Consider the following 20820-nt stretch of genomic DNA (forward strand, 5'->3'; position numbering starts at 1 on the left):
AGAGTTAGCATTCAGTCAAATCAGAAAATTAATATTCCTTAATGTACAGTTATTGTGTTCACTGGCTCTAACGAATTAAACCTTTTGCGCCATCTCTTGTCTTTAAGTTGTATATTTTCTGACCAGCACAGTTCCTGTACAGGAACAAGCACCAGCTTTAAAAAAGCACAGAAGGTATTTAGTACGAGAGCATGAGTCATTTGGAGAGGAACAGACACCCGATTCCTGTTTTTTGCCTCACCCACCCCTTCTGACACACTTCAATTATACGGAATCATGGGAGTTTTATTTCAATTAGTTTCTCCCACCCTAATTTTCTAATCCAGTTCAAGTTTGAATGAAAGTTTTGGTCATTTGTCCGTGTGAATCCTGCAGCTTTCCTCCCTGAATCTCCCTGTTGTGAGGGACCTTGAGATGGGATTTATCACTGCAGATTCTGGTAAGTTTATAATCATGTTTTTTATGTGCAATAAGGTTATTGTGGAACTTTTTGTTTCCAAATGCATCAAAAGCAGCAATTGAACTTTATTATATTTATTATAAAATAAAAACAGAAAATGCTGGAAACACTCAGCAGGTCAGGCAGCATCTGTGGAGAGAGATTCAGAGTTAATGTTTCAGGTTGGTGACCTTTCCTCAGAACTGGTTGCCAACCCTCCAGGATTGTCCTGGAGTCTCCACAAATTAAAGATTAATCTCCTGGACACTGCTGAACAACCAGGATGAAAAATCATTGTGGCATTAAAAGAATTGTGTTTTTTTTTCATTTTCCTTGGACATTTTTGTTATAATAATATTGGAGATGGGAAAAAAAGTCTGTTTGGCCGGGGGGGCGGTTGAAGGCAGCAGGTCATATCATGAAATCTCCAGGAATACACACAACTGGAGTTGGCAACACTTGCTGTGAGTTAGGCCCGGACCTGGATACGCAGATCCCGGCCTTCCCTGCAGGTTTCCAAGGGGACCTTGCCTCTGCCCACCCCAAATAATGTCACTGGTAAAGGAAGGGATGTGAACAGGAGTTGAGACTCCCAGGCTGGGAATTCCTATGTCCACATCTTGGCAGCACATCAGCAGGCTGGTATGCTGAGTGGAAGCAGATGGACTGGCCTGTCCAACACCAGAGGTAGGACCCACCTTGGGGTTCCGGATCTTGTAAGAAGAATTTCCAAAGAAAAGTTCAGTTATCTTTTCTGGAACCCCACCTTCCTGACCCTTCTAAGGTTTACCTGAACTTTCCAATAAGATGATGGAATTACTAACACTGCCCAGCACTTTAAGCCACTGATGCCTTTAGAAGCGGCCATCTTTGAAGTAATTGGGTAGGAGAGTATCGGGTGAGTGGGGGAAGGTGAAGTTGAAGCTACCCTCGAGCTCATGGACAGTAACATAATATTCATGTCATGCAGTCTCTCTGAGTGGCTGTGACACAGGCACACACTCACCTTGAGTGACAGCATGAAGAGCAACATGCAATGAGAGGGGTGTTTGAAGGTGGTTATTTCAGCCAGCATGTTGACATATTCATCATTTTCTGTTTCCTTAGGAATGGAAGAACAAATTCCAGCCACTGCCAGTGCTCCCAAGCAAACCAAGACCCTGTACCACTACCGCCACCTCAACAAAACACAAGCTGAGGTACATACACCACAGATGATATTCATAGCAGATTTGAGAAGGAAGCACAGAGTGAGTTACAATGCACAGATGAGGAGCAGGTAGTGTTGGTTGCTCAAGGCCAAGTACCTCCTCGTGGGAGGTCATTGTTGTCTACTATGGAGGACGTGAAACTCCAGTCACATCTGTAGCAGAATCTTCAGTAGGTCATGGACACAATGAGAACATCTCCCATGAATGCTCAGACTGCTATAGATGCCTTGGCCTCAAACCTTAAAGATGCTCACTTGGCCAGCTCCTCTATGCTGGGAAATCAAAGACAACCTTTGAACGAGGGATTCACAGACCTCCCAGCTGCCCTAAGTTCTGCTCAGTGGCCTTGCTGAGGGAGTGCCCAGCAGCTGTGGCATTTCTCTTTGTAGTCAAGGATACGGTACCTGGTTGTCAAGCCAACGGTGCCTCCAATTCAGCAACTACCCCTGTGCAAGTGGCAGTAGAGGTGGTAGAAAACAGGCAGGGAAAATAGTCCTTGCATCACACACCACAAGGAGGTCTAAGGTCACCCAAATCCCCGCAAATGGTGAGTGAAACCCTGCAACCATCCAGAGCAGGCTCGAGGGCCCGTATGGCGTACTCCTGCTCATATTCCTTATGTAAGATACTTAGTCCTTCAGAAAGGGAATCATTTGGAGGAAGGAGGTGCTGGATGTCACACACAAACCACCAGCAGATAGCGGAGGAACCTTCACCAAGCCCGCTAAGCATTGTAGCATTGTCAAACATCACACAATGGATTACTGGAGAAAATCCATGATTTGAGCATTGATTTGAATATTGTGCTGACTATTTATACGCCACTGGTTTGAATAATTCAGAAACACAGTAAGAGAGTGTTAGCTTTGGAAAATGGTGCACTTTCCACGCAAGTACCTCTCATTCCATCAATACGAGGGAAAAACTTACTTGACTTCGTCCTCACCAATCTATCTGTCGCAAATGCATCTGTCCATGGCAGTATTGGTAGGAGTGACCACCGCACAGACCTCGTGGAGACGAAGTCTCGTCTTCGCACTGAGGACACCATCCATCGTGTTGTGTGGCACTATCACCATGCTAAATGGGATAGATTCAGAACAGATCTAGCAGCTCAAAACTGGGCATCCATGAGGCGCTGTGGGCCATCAGCAGCAGCAGAATTGTATTCCAGCACAATCTGTAACCTCATGGCCCGGCATATTCCTCACTCTACCATTACCAACAAGCCAGGGGGATCAACCCTGGTTCAATGAGGAGTGTAGAAGAGCATGCCAGGAGCAGCACCAGGCATACCTAAAAATGAGTGCCAACCTGGTGAAGCTACAACTCAGGACTACATGCATGCTAAACAGTGCAAGACAGAGTTAAGCAATTCCACAACCAACAGATCAGATCAAAGCTCTGCAGTCCTGCCACATCCAGTCGTGAATGGTGGTGGACAATTAAACAACTAACGGGAGGAGGAGGCTCTGTAAACATCCCCATCCTCAATGATGGCGGAGTCCAGCACATGAGTGCAAAAAGAAAAGGCTGAAGCGTTTGCAACCATCTTCAGCCAGAAGTGCCGAGTGGATGATCCATCTCGGCCTCCTCCCGATATCACCACCATCACAGAAGCCAGTCTTCAGCCAATTCGATTCACTCCACGTGATAGCAGGAAACGGCTGAGTGCACTGGATACAGCAAAGGCTTTGGGCCCCGACAACATCCCGGCTGTAGTGCTGAAGACTTGTGCTCCAGAACTCGAGCCAAGCTGTTCCAGTACAGCTACAACACTGGCATCTACCCGACAATGTGGAAAATTGCCCAGGTATGCCCTGTCCACAAAAAGCAGGACAAATCCAATCCGGCCAATTACCGCCCCATCATTCTACTCTCAATCATCAGCAAAGTGATGGAAGGTGTCGTCGACAGTGCTATCAAGCGGCACTTACTCACCAATAACCTGCTCACCAATGCTCAGTTTGGGTTCCACCAGGACCACTCGGCTCCAGATCTCATTACAGCCTTGGTCCAAACATGGACAAGAGAGCTAAATTCCAGAGGTGAGGTGAGAGTGACTGCCCTTGACATCAAGGCAGCATTTGACCGAGTGTGGCACCAAGGATCCCTAGTAAAATTGAAGTCAATGGGAATCAGGGGGAAAACTTTCCAGTGGCTGGAGTCATACCTAGCACAAAGGAAGATGGTAGTGGAGTTCCTCAGGGCAGTTCCTCAGCCCAACCATCTTCAGCTGCTTCATCAATGACCTTCCCTCCATCATAAGGTCAGAAATGGGGATGTTCGCTGATGATTGCACAGTGTTCAGTTCTATTCGCAACCTCTCAGATAATGAAGCTGTCCGTGCCCGCATGTAGCAAGACCTGGACAACATCCAGGCTTGGGCTCATAAGTGGCAAGTAACATTCGCGCCAGAAAAGTGTCAGACAATGACCATCTCCAACAAGAGAGAGTCTAACCACCTCCCCTTGACATTCAACGGCATTACCATCGCCGAATCCCCCACCATCAACATCCTGGGGGTCACCATTGACCAGAAACTTAACTGGACCAGCCATATAAATACTGTGGCTACAAGAGCAGGTCAGAGGCTGGGTATTCTGCAGCGAGTGACACACCTCGTGACTCCCCAAAGCCTTTCCACCATCTACAAGGCACAAGTCAGGAGTGTGATGGAATACTCTCCACTTGCCTGGATGAGTGCAGCTCCAAGAACACTCAAGAAGCTCGACACCATCCAGGACAAAGCAGCCCGCTTGATTGGCACCCCATCCACCACCCTAAACATTCACTCCCTTCACCACCAGTGCACTGTGACTGCAGTGTGTACCATCCACAGGATGCAATGCAGCAACTCACCAAGGCTTCTTCAACAGCACCTCCCAAACCCAGAACCTCTACCACCTAGAAGGACAAGAGTAGCAGGCACATGGGGACAACACCATCTGCACGTTCCCCTCCAAGTCACACACCATCCCAACTTGGAAATATATCGCTGTTCCTTCATCGTCGCTGGGTCAAAATCTTAGAACTCCCTTCCTAACAGCACTGTGGGAGAACCTTCACCACCCAGACTGCAGCGGTTCAAGAAGGGGGCTCACCGCCACCTTCTCAAGGGCAATTAGCGATGAGCAATAAATGCTGGCCTCGCTAGCGACGCCCACATCCCTTGAATGAACAATATAAAATAATTAACTCTTCAGGACAGCAGCACACAGCAACCGCATCCCAGTGAACATCATTAGATTGTATACCAAAAACAACAGGAGCTGTGAGTTGCACCTCGCACCTCGGTACTACAACACCAACCCTCCAATAGCATAAAGTATCCTTGTTAACACCAACAGGAACTTGCTGGTATAGTCTCCCTTTGTAAAAATTAATGGCGGCGTCTCGTTACACCACTGTGTTAGAAATAAGGACATTTGTTATTGTCACTGACAGGAAGTGGGAGGACAATACTCACCCAACCCTTTGTCTGGAACGTGTACTTTGATCCAGTCTGCTGTAGAGTAATTCAAGTTCTCTGCAATGTGTAATTTGATCCAATCATTGTCAGGCAGGCTACAGATTCAGACAAGGCACAGCCCTAACACTGCCGATTTCAGAGAACAGACAGCGCTAATACGACTGAGTTCAGAGAACGCACAGCGCTGACACTACTGAGTTCAGAGAATGCACAGCGCTGACACTACAGAGGTCAGAGAACGCACAGCGCTAACACTACCGAGTTCAGAGAATGCACAGCGCTAACACTACCGAGTTCAGAGAATGCACAGCGCTGACACTACTGAGTTCAGAGAACACACAGCGCTGACACTACAGAGGTCAGAGAACGCACAGCACTCACACTGCAGAGTTCAGAGAACGCACTGCACTAACACGACTGAGTTCAAATAGCAAGCGGTGAGGCCCATGGAGAGATTTCAACAGTCTGATTCACCCTGAGACAGTGGCCACGGAGTGGGGTGGAATCAGTAGCGAGAGAACGGAGTTTGTGGCGGGGACCCATGACAATGCCTCGATATTTACTCAGAGCTGTGAAGAGAGCCGAGGATCGGGGGGTCGGAGGATTTCGGGACAGGAAACCCAGAAGTATGGGTTTCCCGGACATCCTTACAATTTTGACGTAAGGACGTCTTTAAAAAAAAATTCTGCAGGTTTCCGCGTGCCAGCCAGTCAGATTGACAGGCTGGCTGTCTGTCAGACAGGAAAGTAGCTGGGGAGTGGATGCCAGCAGGTAAGTCTGACATCGGGGGCTTTGGGTTGGGAGGCGCGGTTAACGGTGAGGGGTGGTGTTGGCCATCAGGGTCGGAGACATCGTGGGGGCCAGACATCGGGCGGGTCGGTTATCGGGGGTTCATCTGAGAATCCCGGCCCCCTGGAGTTAAAATAAAAACCCTATTAAAATGGAGGCCCGCAGCCTCCTTAAAAGATTTCACTGACCAACTCCCACGAGTGGGTTGGTCGCCCACCCCCTGACCCACCTCCGTTAAAACCAGAAGTGGGTGGTTGGAGGCGGGTTTTTCAGTTTTACAATTTTTACCTTCCCCCCCACCCCCAACCCTCCTGTTCTTGAGGGTTAAAATTACCCCCATATCTTTGGTCTTCCCAATGTTTAATTGGAGGAATTTGCAGTTGATCTAAGACTGGATGTTGGACAAGCAGTCTGACAACACAGAGGCAGTGGAGGGGTCGTGAGAGGTGGTGGTGAGGTTGAGCTGGGTGTCATCGGTGTGCATGTGGAATCTGATGTCATGTCTTTAGATGATGTCGCCAAGGGGCAGCATGCAAATGTGAAATAGGATGGGGCCAAGGATAGATCCATGGGGGACCTCAGAGGTAAAGGTGCAGGGGCAGGAAGAGGAGCCATTGCAGGAGAATCTCTGGCTACGACTGGATAGGTAATAGTGGAACAAAGCAAGGGCATTCCCACTCAGATGGACAACAGAGGAGAGGCGTTGGAGAAGGATGGTGTGGTTAACCGTGTTTAAAAACTACTGAAATAAAGGTGAGGAGGGATAGTGCACCACGGTCACAGTCACTGAGGATCTCACTATTGACTTTGATTGGGGCCGAATCCTGATCAGAGAGGTTCAAACATGGAGTTGCGGGAAAGATGGCCGACAAGTATGGGGCCAATGGACATCAGCATTGCCTTCTGTTCCACAGCTGCAGATAACGCTCGGTGTCTTTTGGAATACAGGTGACAGCTGTTGGGAATTATCGACAACACAAAGTGCACAGAGCCTCCTCTTCACTCCTCCAGCTGCTCTGCCAGTTGGGTTATGTGTATCTATGAATGTTTCTCATCCTCCTTCCACTGCTCCTTCTCTTCTTCATTCAAAAAAGAAAACCCAAGATAATTATGGATGAGCACAGCCATTTGGCTCACCTTGAATCAAGTGTTGATCCCTCTTTGTGTGATAAATGGTTTCTAGATATTATTCCTATATTTGAATCTATGTTCTTTTCTCCTACACTAGCGATCGTCCTTTTGACTTTTCTCTGCACTGGCCACAGCACATCAGCAGCTCCCTTGTGCCTCAGTGACCAGCTCTGCACAAGGTGTGGTCAGAGCAGCAGATTGTTCACAACTTCCTCTGACATAAAGGCCTGGACTTTCCTTATGAAAACCACCCACTTCTGGGTGGTGGTCTTGGCAAGTGAAGTGGAGCAGGGCCTCTCAGCCCTAACTCCGCACCAGAACTGACCATCTCGATTTCTGCCTTGATTTACCTCCCATGACCCCTCTGTGGCCCTGATCATTCTGCTGGCAGCGAACCCACCCTCCCTGAAAGGGTGTATCTGAGCTGTTGTTTGAGTAAACAAGATGCCATGACAGGATGGGTGGATCAGGTGCAGGAAGGGTCCTTCTGGAGGCAAAAGGCTGCTCAGATGCTTCTTTCACTAAGCATTCAGCACCTTTGAGGGATGCAAAGGACAACCAACTGAATTGTGCTTCATAAGGTTAACAATATAAGAACATAATAGGAGCAGGAGTAGGCCATACGGCCCCCCCAAGCCTGCTCTGGTTGTGACGCTCTTCAGTATCGCAGTGTTTCCCTGCACCTCGTGCAGAGCTGACTGCTGCCATTGTAAAGGCTTTACTGTGATTCACACAGAGTTTTGGTCCTTGCTCACCCGGAGGTGGGTGATCATCGTTGAAGTGTCATGCACCAAGATACTAAGAGAACTTAGTGAGGAGGCACATAACTAGTTCTATGACCAGGCAGAGGAGCAGCACAGCAGCTACTTCCCTGGTTTAGGGCCGATCAAACAGACAAGCAGGTTAACTAAGTAGCTATGAGGACTGGCCAGTCTGGCAAGTCAGGCCCCACTCTATAACAAGGCTGCATGGCACCAATTTGAGCCAGTCGTTGTGAACCTGGAGTCACGGAGAGCACACGATCAGCATGATCTGTAAAAACTCCCACTGAACTCCCGTCTGCTGGAGGAGTGAGGCCTCCACACTGAGCAGCCTCCCACCTCGCTTTGACTCTGAAAACACTCCATGCCAGGCCAAGCCAGCAATTGACGTATGGGCCCCTTCAAATAAATGACCCCATGAACGGTCACTGCTCGATCATGAGGGGTGCTGTATCCATTTCTCTGAGGCTGAATTTGACAAATCCACAGCACTAATTACTTTACATATTTTGAGCTGCAAGGTTGGTTCAGTGAGGCTCATTTCATTCAATGAGAACGGGTGAGGGTGGTGTAATTGGAAGTGATGTCACTAGCGGGGCTGCAGCTTTTTATCATGTGCTGAAAAATGACGTCACTCGTCAATCGAAAACCGGAAATACCCACACTGTCGCTAATCACTCCCGTCAAAATAAACACTGTGGGAGAGAGCTGCGGTGACTGATGGGGCATTGGGTGTGGGTCATGGATTGTTTTCGGGTTTATTGGGTAGAAAGTGTTGTGGGGGGATGGGGGTCACCTTTCACATTACAAAGTGAATAGTGACAGTGTCCGAACTTCTGGGTTTTGGGCCGTCCGATGGCGTCACCTGCCGTGCCTGCACCGGGCTTTCCGAGAAATCACCTCACTGCCGTTCATGGTCAAGAGTGGGATCCAGATCTTAGGGTGGGGGGGGGGGGAGAACGTGATCCGTCTCCCATCTGGACCACCTTCTCCCTCTTAGCCCCCCCACCAGACCTTAGTCCTGGATGACATTCTACCTCCCATCCTTCCACCCCTACCTCCTCCCCTCTCCCCCTGTTCCTGCTCTTTCCCCCTCTCCCCTTGTTCCTGCTCTTTCCCCCTCTCCCCCTGTTCCTCCTCTTCCCTCTCCCCCTGTTCCTTCTCTTTCCCCCTCTCCCCTTGTTCCTGCTCTTTCCCCCTCTCCCCCTGTTCCTCCTCTTCCCCTGTTCCTTCTCTTTCCCCCTCTCCCCTTGTTCCTGCTCTTTCCCCCTCTCCCCCTGTTCCTTCTCTTTCCCCCTCTCCCCCTGTTCCTGCTCTTTGCCTCTCCCCCCTGTTCCTGCTCTTTCCCCCTTTCCCCTTGTTCCTGCTCTTTCCCCCTCTCCCCCTGTTCCTTCTCTTTCCCCCTCTCCCCCTGTTCCTTCTCTTTCCCCCTCTCCCCCTGTTCCTCCTCTTCCCTCTCCCCCTGTTCCTGCTCTTTCCCCCTCTCCCCTTGTTCCTGCTCTTTCCCCCTCTCCCCCTGTTCCTCCTCTTCCCTCTCCCCCTGTTCCTTCTCTTTCCCCCTCTCCCCCTGTTCCTGCTCTTCCCTCTCCCCCTGTTCCTTCTCTTTCCCCCTCTCCCCTTGTTCCTGCTCTTTCCCCCTCTCCCCCTGTTCCTCCTCTTCCCTCTCCCCCTGTTCCTTCTCTTTCCCCCTCTCCCCCCTGTTCCTGCTCTTTCCCCCTCTCCCCCCCCTGCTCTTTCCCCCCCCCCCCCACCCCTGTGCTTTCCCCCTCTCCCCCCCTGCTCTGAGCCCCTCTCCTCCCCCCTTATGTTTACCCACATCAGCTCCATGTTTATCCTTCGGGCTTTCAGTAAACGGCACCGCGGTTCCCATCATGAAAGGAGCAAGTTCTCATTTCCTGGCACAAACCACAGTGAAAATTAATGACCATAAATAGATGGGCAGTGGCCATGGTTTTTTCCTTGATTGACAACCTGAAGTTGGCCCGATTAGTCTGAGGGGAGGTTCAAGGGCGGTTTGTCTGTTCCTTTTGGTCACTTTCCATTCTTGCTATTTTAAACGTGGGAAGAGAAGCAGAAAGTAAACTCCAGACTCTGGACTGTGTTAGATTGTTACTGGAATCAGGTTAGGTGAGCTGGTTACATTAGTTATTTACTCGTTATTATGTTATTCACTTTTACAATAGTTCATTGAGCATTTTATTGTTTTTTTTAACAGAATGGCGATTCCGATTGAAGAAATTATGAAATCCGTTGAATCTAAAATAAGTGTGGGGATTGAAATCACCAACAGCAGCAAACACTTTGATCTAACTTCACCAGAGTAAGTACAGATAGCTCGGTAATACCGCCCTGAACCCGAGGGACACAGTTTGAGGATAGTTCACTATATAACTATTCTATTCACCGGGTCGGTCTTTCCCCCCGTCGCTGTTTTGTTTTAAAATATAAACGATTAAAAATCAAATAGTTCACTTTGCATCTACCAGCCCAGGGGGGTTTCAGCGGCCGCTTTTTATTAATAAACAGATACCTGGTTCTGAAAACATTTGCACCAGCTCCAAAAATTAGTGTCAAAGTCAGCCTTATGCGGGGGGACTGAAGTTAGTGCTGATCACTGAGGTGCAGCAGGAACACCCGGGGGTAGAAATTTGTCTTTGGGCGGCAGGGGAAAGCGAGGGGTGAGGCACGGGTTACCCGTTATACGCCCGCTCGATATTCAATTCCGCTTGACTTCACAGGAGCTATACAAAAGGACAAGAAAGGAACGTGCCTGTTCATCAAGATCCCATTCTCACTCGTAAGCTAGTCGTTTGGTAGGGTACAGATCTCGCTTCTGTTTTCCAACCACTTTCTCAGCATCAAATACGACACCGAGTTCGCTCTGCACATTCCTGACACAAAAACAATGACTGATCGAAATTTGTACATTAAGATGTACTTGCAGCTGCCTGAATCTAATTCCTTCACAAAAAACTGCTATCGGCAGAGGAAATTCAGCACTGCAACTCTCCAATGAGGGAATGGAGGTTTCAGCTGCAATGTCAAATGTGAGCCACAAAGCTATAATCAAACTGGAGGTTCGAGATCATTTCTCTTAGAGTCATAGAGTCATAGAGTTATACAGCCCGGATCGAGGCCCTTCGGCCCATCGTGTCCGCACCGGCCATCAGCCCTGTCTACTCTAATCCCATATTCCAGCATTTGGTCCGTAGCCTTGTATGCTATGGCATTTCAAGTGCTCATCCAAATGCTTCTTGAATGTTGTGAGGGTTCCTGCCTCCACAACCCGTCCAAGCCTAACAATTAAAAATATCTCCACTGGAAAACATCTCAAAATTCAGTCACTTTAAAACCTAACCAGGCATTGTATAACCATTCTCACTGGACTTACCTTGTGGGTAATTGTGACTTTGGGCGATAGTGTAAAATGGGTGATATCGGACCAGCCGCCCGTTATACATCTCTCCCCATTCTCACTTCTATTGACTTCACTGGAAACTTAGGCTAAGTGCCCCTCGATTAAGGAAGAGAAAATTGACCAGGGTTCCTGTTCCTCATCCCTATCTAGTGATCCTGCCGCAAAAGTCAATGAGTGTGGGTCTATATATATAGTCACTGTGGAAAAGATTTTCACTTCAGATTCAAAGCAGCGTTTGTGCTCAATCATAAAGCATAATGTATTGTTATTGCATCAATTTACGTAACAATGTCCGTCTGATTATCTTGTACCAGCTTATATTTTACAGACAGGCCACACACACCACATACTGCCTGATCCAAGTAATGTCTCTGTGCCTGGAATCGCCCTGTAATGTCGACATTCAGTGCGGTCACTTTAACTTCCACTGAGAGTGCCATCCAGATGTTTCTGTCCGGTTTGATTCCAGAAGCAGACACAGGTCTGTAATCATATCCCTGTTGTAGTGGAGCCTCTTTTCACGCTGTTCCTTTGTGTAGATAGGAAATGAATGTCATGTGGGAACAAAGTAAATCCTGAATATATTTGCATGTTAATTGTCTTAACAAGCAGTTAATAAACAAAAATGTGTTAAATGTTGGATCTCTACATTATTATGAACAGCAAAGTTAATAATGTAAATATTTACTCCCGGGAGTGTGGGCAAGAGTTAGCATTCAGTCAAATCAGAAAATTAATATTCCTTAATGTACAGTTATTGTGTTCACTGGCTCTAACGAATTAAACCCTTTGTGCCGTCTCTCGTCTTTAAGTTGTATATTTTCTGACCAGCACAGTTCCTGTACAGGAACAAGCACCAGCTTTAAAAAAGCACAGAAGGTATTTAGTACGAGAGCATGAGGCATTTGGAGAGGAACAGACACCCGATTCCTGTTTTTTGCCTCACCCACCCCTTCTGACACACTTCAATTATACGGAATCATGGGAGTTTTATTTCAATTAGTTTCTCCCACCCTAATTTTCTAATCCAGTTCAAGTTTGAATGAAAGTTTTGGTCATTTGTCCGTGTGAATCCTGCAGCTTTCCTCCCTGAATCTCCCTGTTGTGAGGGACCTTGAGATGGGATTTATCACTGCAGATTCTGGTAAGTTTGCAATCTGTTTTTTATGTGCAATAAGGTTATTGTGGAACTTTTTGTTTCCAAATGCATCAAAAGCAGCAATTGAACTTTATTATATTTATTATAAAATAAAAACAGAAAATGCTGGAAACACTCAGTCGGTCAGGCAGCATCTGTGGAGACAGATTCAGAGTTAATGTTTCAGGTTGGTGACCTTTCCTCAGAACTGGTTGCCAATCCTCCAGGATTGTCCTGGAGTCTCCACAAATTAAAGATTTATCTCCTGGACACTGCAGCAAACCACCAGGGTGAAAAATCATAGGGGCATTAAAGGAATTCTGTTTTTTTTTCATTTTCCTTGGACACTTTTGTTACAAAAATGTTGCAGTTGGAAAAAAAAGACTGTTTGACTGGGTGGGGCGGTTGAAGGCAGGAGCTCATGTGATGAAATCTCCAGGAATACACCCAACTGGAGTTGGCAGCACTAGCTGTGAGATACGCAGATCCCGGCCTTCCCTGCAGGTTTCCAAGGGGGCCTTGCCTCTGCCCACTCCAAACAATGTCACTGGTAAAGGAAGGGATGTGAACAGGAGTTGAGACTCCCAGGCTGGGAATTCCTCTGTCCCCATCTTGGCAGCACATCAGCAGGCTGGTCTGCTGAGTGGAAGCAGATGGACTGGCCTGTCCAACACCAGAAGTAGGACCCACATTGGGGCTCCTGATCTTGTAAAGAAGAATTTCCCAAGTAAAGTTCAGTTATCTTTTCTGGAACCCCACCTTCCTGACCCTTCTAACCTGACCCGAACTTTCCGATGAGGTGATAGAATTACCAACACTGCCCAGCACTTTAGGCAACTGATGCCTTTTGAAGTGGCCATCTTTGAAGTCACCGGATAGGAGAGTATCGGGTGAGTGGGGGAAGGTGAAGTTGAAGCTACCCTCGAGCTCATGGACGGTAACATAATATTCATGTCATGCGGTCTCTCTGAGTGGCTGTGACACAGGCACACACTCACCTTGAGTGACAGCACGGAGAGCAACATGCATTGAGAGGGGTGTTTGAAGGTTGTTATTTCAGCCAGCATGTTGACATATTGATCATTTTCTGTTTCCTTAGGAATGGAAGAACAAATTCCAGCCACTGTCAGTGCTCCCAAGCAAACCAAGATCCTGTACCACCACCCCCACCTCTGCACCAGCTGAGGTACATACATCTCAGAGGATATTGATAGCAGTTTTGAGAAGGAAGCACAGAGTGAGTTACAATGCACAGATGAGGAGCAGGTAGTGTTGGTTGCTCAAAGCCAAGTACCTCCTCGTGGGAGGTCATTGTTGTCTACTATGGAGGACGTGAAACTCCAGTCACACCTGTAGCAGAATCTTCAGTAGGTCATGGACACAATGAGAACATCTCCCATGAATGCTCAGACTGCTATAGATGCCTTTGCCTCAAACCTTAAAGATGCTCACTTGGCCAGCTCCACCATGCTGGGAAATCAGAGACAACCTTTGAGTGAGGGATTCACAGACCTCCCAGCTGCCCTAAGTTCTGCTCAGTGGCCTTGCTGAGGGAGTGGCCAGCAGCAGTGGCTGTCTCTTGTAGTCAAGGATACGGTAGCTGGTTGTCAAGCCATGATTTGAGTATTGATTAGAATATTGTGCTGACTATTGATACGCCACTGGTTTGAATAATTCAGAAACACTGTAAGAGGGTGTTAGCTTTGGATAATGGTGCACTTTCCACGCAAGTACCTCTTATTCCATCAATAATAAACTCTTCAGGACAGCAGCACACAGCAACCGCATCCCTGTGAACATCATTAGATTGTATACCAAAAACAACAGGAGCTGTGAGTTGCACCACGCCCCTCAGTATTACAACACCAACCCTAGCAGGAGTATCCTTGTTAACACCAACAGGAACTTGCTGGTATAATCTCCCTTTGTAAAAATTAATGGCGACGTCTCGTTACACCATTGTGTTAGAAATAAGGACATTTGTCATTTTCACCGGCAGGAACTGGGAGGACAATACTCACCCAACCCTTTGTCTGGAACGTGTACTTTGATCAGTCTGCTGTAGAATGATTCACGTTCTCTGCAATGTGTAATTTGATCCAATCATTGTAAGGCAGGCTACAGAGTTCAGACAAGGCACAGCCCTAACACTGCCGATTTCAGAGACCAGACAGCGCTAACACGACTGAGTTCAGAGAACGCACAGAACTAACACTTCTGAGTTCAGAGAACGCACAGTGCTAACACTACTGAGTTCAGAGAATGCACAGCGCTAACACGACTGAGTTCAGAGAACGCACAGTGCTAACACTACTGAGTTCAGAGAACGCACAGTGCTAACACTACTGAGTTCAGAGAACGCACAGCGCTAACACTACTGAGTTCAGAGAACGCACAGCGCTAACACGACCGAGTTCAGAGAACGCACACCGAGTTCAGAGAAAAAACTCAGCACCCACGGACCAGTTGAACCAGGAACACTTCTCACCACGATGGACGTCTCGGCACTCTACACCAGTATCCCCCACGATGACGGCATCGCTGTAACAGCCTCAATACTCAACACCAACAACAGCCAATCTCCAGACGCCATCCTACAACTCATCCGCTTCATCCTGGATCACAATGTCTTCACCTTCGATAACCAGCTCTTTACCCAAACACACGGAACAGCCATGGGGACCAAATTCGCACCCCAATACGCCAACATTTTCATGCACAAGTTCGAGCACAACTTCTTCACTGCACAGGACCTCCAACCAACGCTATACACCAGATACATCGACGACATTTTCTTCCTATGGACCCACGGCGAAGAATCACTGAAGAGACTACACGATAACATCAACAAGTTCCATCCCACCATCAAACTCACCATGGACTACTCCTCAGAATCGGTTTCTTTCTTGGACACACAAATCTCCATCAAAGACGGGCACCTCAGCACCTCACTCTATCACAAGCCCACGGACAACCTCACGATGCTCCACTGTTCCAGCTTCCACCCCAACCACGTCAAAGAGGCCATCCCCTATGGACAGGCTCTACGAATACACAGGATCTGCTCAGACGAGGAGGAACGCGATGGACACCTACAGACGCTGAAAGACGCCCTCGTAAGAACGGGATATGACGCTCGACTTGTCGATCGACAGTTCCGACGGGCCACAGCGAAGAATCGCATAGACCTCCTCAGAAGACAAACACGGGACGCAACCAACAGAGTACCCTTCATCGTCCAGTACTTCCCCGGAGCGGAGAAACTACACCATGTTCTTCGCAGCCTTCAACATGTCATCGATGACGGCGAACACCTCGCTAAGGCCATCCCCACGCCTCCACTACTCGCCTTTAAACAGCCACCCAACCTCAAACAGACCATCGTTCGCAGCAAGTTACCCAGTTTTCAGGAGAACAGCGTCCACGACACCACACAACCCTGCCACGGCAACCTCTGCAAGACATGCCAGATCATCGACACGGATACCACCATCACACGAGAGGACACCACCCACCAGGTACATGGTTCATACTCCTGTGACTCGGCCAACGTTGTCTACCTCATACGTTGCAGGAAAGGATGCCCCGGAGCATGGTACATTGGCGAGACCATGCAGACACTGCGACAACGGATGAACGGACACCGCGCAACAATCACCAGACAGGAGGGTTCCCTCCCAGTCGGGGAACACTTTAGCAGTCAAGGACATTCAGCCACCAATCTTCGGTTAAGCGTTCTCCAAGGCGGCCTTCGAGACACACGACAACGCAAAATCGTCGAGCAGAAGTTGATAGCCAAGTTCCGCACCCATGAGGACGGCCTCAACCGGGATCTTGGGTTCATGTCACGCTACACGTAACCCCACCAGCAAAAAGGGGAAAAAAAAGTTATGTTTTTAATATTCTCTCTCTCTCTCTCTCTGCCATTTGGGTTTCTTTCTGTCTGTCTGTGTAATTGACACAATGTATATCCAGTGTACTGGGACGTGCTGTTCTCTGTGACTGGCCTGTTTGAATAACAACGACACCTTTTGATTGGTGTGATGCTGTCCCAGCCTAGTATAAGGTATGCGATTTGAGAACCTTTTCACTCATTCACCTGACGAAGGGGATAATCTCCGAAAGCTTGTGATTTTAAAATAAATTTGTTGGACTGTAACCTGGTGTTGTAAGATTCCTTACATGAGTTCAGAGGACGCACAGCGCTGACATGACCGAGTTCAGAGAACGCACAGCGCTGACACTATCGAATTCAGAGAACGCACAGTGCTAACACTACTGAGTTCAGAGAATGCACAGCGCTAACACGACTGAGTTCAGAGAACGCACAGTGCTAACACTACTGAGTTCAGAGAACGCACAGTGCTAACACTACCGAGTTCAGAGAATGCACAGCGCTAACACGACCGAGTTCAGAGAATGCACAGCGCTAACATGACCGAGTTCAGAGAATGCACAGCGCTGACATGACCGAGTTCAGAGAATGCACAGCGCTAACACTATCGAGTTCAGAGAATGCACAGCACTAACACGACCGAGTTCAGAGAATGCACAGCGCTAACATGACCGAGTTCAGAGAATGCACAGCGCTGACATGACCGAGTTCAGAGAATGCACAGCGCTAACACGACCGAGTTCAGAGAACGCACAGCGCTAACACGACCGAGTTCAGAGAACGCACAGCGCTGACATGACCGAGTTCAGAGAACGCACAGCGCTGACATGACCGAGTTCAGAGAACGCACAGCGCTGACATGACCGAGTTCAGAGAACGCACAGCACTAACACTACCGAGTTCAGAGAACGCACAGCGCTGACATGACCGAGTTCAGAGAACGCACAGCGCTGACATGACCGAGTTCAGAGAACGCACAGCGCTAACACGACCGAGTTCAGAGAACGCACAGCGCTGACATGACCGAGTTCAGAGAACGCACAGCGCTAACACTACCGAGTTCAGAGAACGCACAGCGCTAACACTACCGAGTTCAGAGAATGCACAGCGCTCACACGACTGAGTTCAAATAGGAAGGGGTGAGGCCCATGGAGAGATTTCAACAGTCTGATTCATCCTGAGACAGTGGCCACGGAGTGGGGTGGAATCAGTAGCGAGAGAACGGAGTTTGTGGCGGGGACCCAAAACAATACCTCAATATTTACTCAGAGCAGTGAAGAGAGCCGAAGATCGGGGGGTGGAGGATTTCGGGACAGGCAACTCGGAAGTATGGGTTTCCCGGACGTCCTTACAATTTTGACATAAGGGCATCTTTTAAATTTTTTCTGTACGTTTCATGCGCACCAGCCAGCCAGATTGACAGGCTGCTTCTCTGTCAGATGGGAAGTAGCCGGGGAGCGGATGCCAGCAGGTAAGTCTGATATCGGGGGCTTTTGAGGGGGGGAGCGGTCTTCGGTGGGGGGTGGTGTCGGCCATCGGGGTTGGAGACATCGTGGGGGTCAGACATCAGGCGGGTCGGTCATCGGGGGGTCATCTGAGAATCCCGGCCCCCTGGAGTTAAAAATAAAAAAACGATTAAAATGGAGGCTGGCAACCTTCTTAAAAGATTTTACTGACCAACCCGCCTCCTAAGATCGGGTTGGTCGCCCGCCTTCTGACCCGCCTCCGTCAAAACCAGACGTGGGCGGTTGGAGGCGGGTTTTACGTTTTTACAATTTTTACCTTCCGCCCACCCCCAACCCTCCTGTTCTTGAGGGTTAAAATTCCCCCCATATCTTTGGTCTTCCCAATGTTTAATTGGAGGAATTTGCAGTTGATCTAAGACTGGATGTTGGACAAGCAGTCTGACAACACAGAGGCAGTGGAGGGGTCGTGAGAGGTGGTGGTGAGGTTGAGCTGGGTGTCATCGGTGTACATGTGGAATCTGATGTCATGTCTTCAGATGATGTCGCCAAGGGGCAGCATGCAAATGTGAAATAGGATGGGGCCAAGGAGAGATCCATGGGGGACCTCAGAGGTAAAGGTGCAGGGGCAGGAAGAGGAGCCATTGCAGGAGAATCTCTGGCTGCGACTGGATAGGTAATAGTGGAACAAAGCAAGGGCATTCCCACTCAGCTGGACAACGGAGGAGAGGCGTTGGAGAAGGATGGTGTGGTTAACCGTGTTTAAAAACTACTGAAATAAAGATGAGGAGGGATAGTGCACCACGGTCACAGTCACTGAGGATCTCACTATTGACTTTGATTGGGACCAAAACCTGATCAGAGAGATTCAAACATGCGGGAAAGATGGCCGACAAGTACAGGGCCAATGGACAGCAGCATTGCCTTCTGTTCCACATAACGCTCAGTGTCTTTTGGAATACAGGTGACAGCTGTTGTGAATTGCGGACAACACAAAGTGCACAGAGCCTCCTCTTCACTCCTCCAGCTGCTCTGCCAGTTGGGTTATGTGTATCTATGAATGTTTCTCATCCTCCTTCCACTGCTCCTTCTCTTCTTCATTCAAAAAAATTACAAGATAACTATGGATGAGCACAGCCATTTGGCTCACCTTGAATCAAGTGTTGATCCCTCTTTGTGTGATAAATGGTTTCTTGATATTATTCCTATATTTGAATCTATGTTCTTTTCTCCTACACTAGCGATCCTCCTTTTGACTTTTCTCTGCACTGGCCACAGCACATCAGCAGCTCCCTTGTGCCTCTGTGACCAGCTCTGCACAAGGGGGTCACAGTGTGGTCAGAGCAGCAGACTGTTCTCAACTTCCTCTGACATAAAGGCCTGGACTTTCCTTATGAAAACCACCCACTTCTGGGAGGTGGTCTTGGCAAGTGAAGTGGGGCAGGGCCTCTCAGCCCAAATTCGGCACCAGAACTGACCATCTCGATTTCTGCCATGATTTCCCCCCCATGACCCCTCTGTGGCCCTGATCATTCTGCTGGCAGCGAACCCACCGGAATCAAATGAAGAGGGGAATTGCTAAATTTAAACACAGGGGCAGTAACTGTCGCCACTACAGGAGTGACAACAGCTCTTATACCCTCCCCCGAACGTCTGGCTGGCGGCTACATCGATCTCCTGGACTGCCACAGGATCATAGGGACAGGAGTAGGCCAATGAACCACTCGAGCCTGTTCCGCCATTCAATTAGATCATGGCTGATCTGTCTCTTAACTCCATTTACCCATCTTGGTTCCATATCCCTTAATACCCTTGTATTCCAGCCCCCTTGACATAAAGGCCAACATTCCATTAGCATTTATAATTATTTTTTGTACCCGTCACTAGCTTTTAGCAATTTCTGTACTTGGACCCCTAAATCTCTCTGCTCATCCACATTTCCCAGCTTCTTGCTATTTAGAAAATACTCTGATCTATCTTTCTTAGGTCCAAAGTGGATGACCTCACACTTTCCCCCATTAAACTTCATCTGCCAGTTTTGCCCATTCACCTAATCTATCAATGTCCCTTTGCGACATTCTGCTCCCATCTACACTATTTACTGTGCCACCGAACTTAGTGTCATCAACAAACTTAGATATACAACTCTCCATTCCTTCATCCAAGTCATTTATAAATATAGTGAAAAGCTGAGGCCCCAGTACAGATCCCTGGGGGATACCACTCGTCACATCCCGCCAATTTGAGTACATACCCATTATCCCAACTCTCTGTCTCCTACCTCCTGACCAATTCCCTATCCAATCCAATAGGTTGCCTCCAATTCCATGTGCTCCCATTTTTGTTAATTGTCTCTTATGTCGAATCTTATTGAATGCCTTCTGGAATTCCATATAAATAACATCTACAGGCAGTTCTTATCTACCATGTTAGTTACCTCCTCAAAAAATTCGACCAGGTTCATTAGACATGACTTACCGTTTACAAATCCATGCTGGCTCTTTCTGATCAGCTCATATTTGTCTAAATGTTCAGTCACTCTATCCCTAATAACGGATTCTAGTAACTTTCCCACAACTGACGTTAGACTAATAGGCCTATAATTTACTAGGTGATCTTGTCTACCCCTCTTAAATAATGGAGTCACCTGGGTCTCCCTCACTTCATGTCCTGCCTTTCTAATTGAATTGTAGATGTGGGTTCTGGACTCCTCCAATTGTCCCATCATCAGGACCACGAGTGAAGAGATTATTTCCACTGCCTGCATGTGAGACCAATGCTCCTGAATCATTGATCTTTAACATCCCAGACCCCTGAGATCTTGGTCTTGGAATCCTCAGCTGAAGCCTCGTGCTTTTGTCACCTCTGGAGAGAGACAGATGTCTCATCAAATTTGCCTCCCAGCTCCGCCTGCTCACTGCTGCTCTGGCATCCTCCCAGTGAAATCTGCTCCGTGTCAGTACTACCGCCTCCCTGAATGGGTGTATCTGAGCTGTTATTTGAGTAAACAAGATGCCATGAAAGGATGGTTGAATAAGGTGCAGGAAGGGTCCTTCTGGAGGCAAAAGGCTGCTCAGCTGCTTCTTTCTCTAAGCATTCAGCA

The 20820-nt window shown here is 48.2% G+C and overlaps 1 protein-coding gene across 3 annotated transcripts; it reads left to right on the forward strand.

The window, feature by feature from the left end:
* Window positions 1-233: 233 nt before the first annotated feature.
* Window positions 234-16509, forward strand: LOC137344395 (uncharacterized). 3 transcript variants are annotated; one of them, XM_068007315.1, is made up of 5 exons: window positions 234-439; window positions 1547-1638; window positions 10019-10123; window positions 11536-12365; window positions 13459-16509. In XM_068007315.1, exon 5 carries the CDS (start codon window positions 14852-14854, stop codon window positions 16217-16219), a length of 1368 nt encoding a protein of 455 aa, XP_067863416.1. In that variant the 5' UTR covers window positions 234-439; window positions 1547-1638; window positions 10019-10123; window positions 11536-12365; window positions 13459-14851; the 3' UTR covers window positions 16220-16509. The 3 variants fall into 3 exon arrangements, with proteins under 3 accessions (XP_067863416.1, XP_067863413.1, XP_067863414.1); XM_068007312.1 differs by lacking the exons at window positions 234-439; window positions 1547-1638 and adding an exon at window positions 9798-9930; XM_068007313.1 differs by lacking the exons at window positions 234-439; window positions 1547-1638 and adding an exon at window positions 9798-9925.
* The last annotated feature ends 4311 nt before the right edge of the window (window positions 16510-20820 follow it).

The sequence above is a fragment of the Heptranchias perlo genome, chromosome 27 (genome assembly GCF_035084215.1).
Source record: "Heptranchias perlo isolate sHepPer1 chromosome 27, sHepPer1.hap1, whole genome shotgun sequence".
NCBI classification, from domain to species: Eukaryota; Metazoa; Chordata; class Chondrichthyes; order Hexanchiformes; family Hexanchidae; genus Heptranchias; species Heptranchias perlo.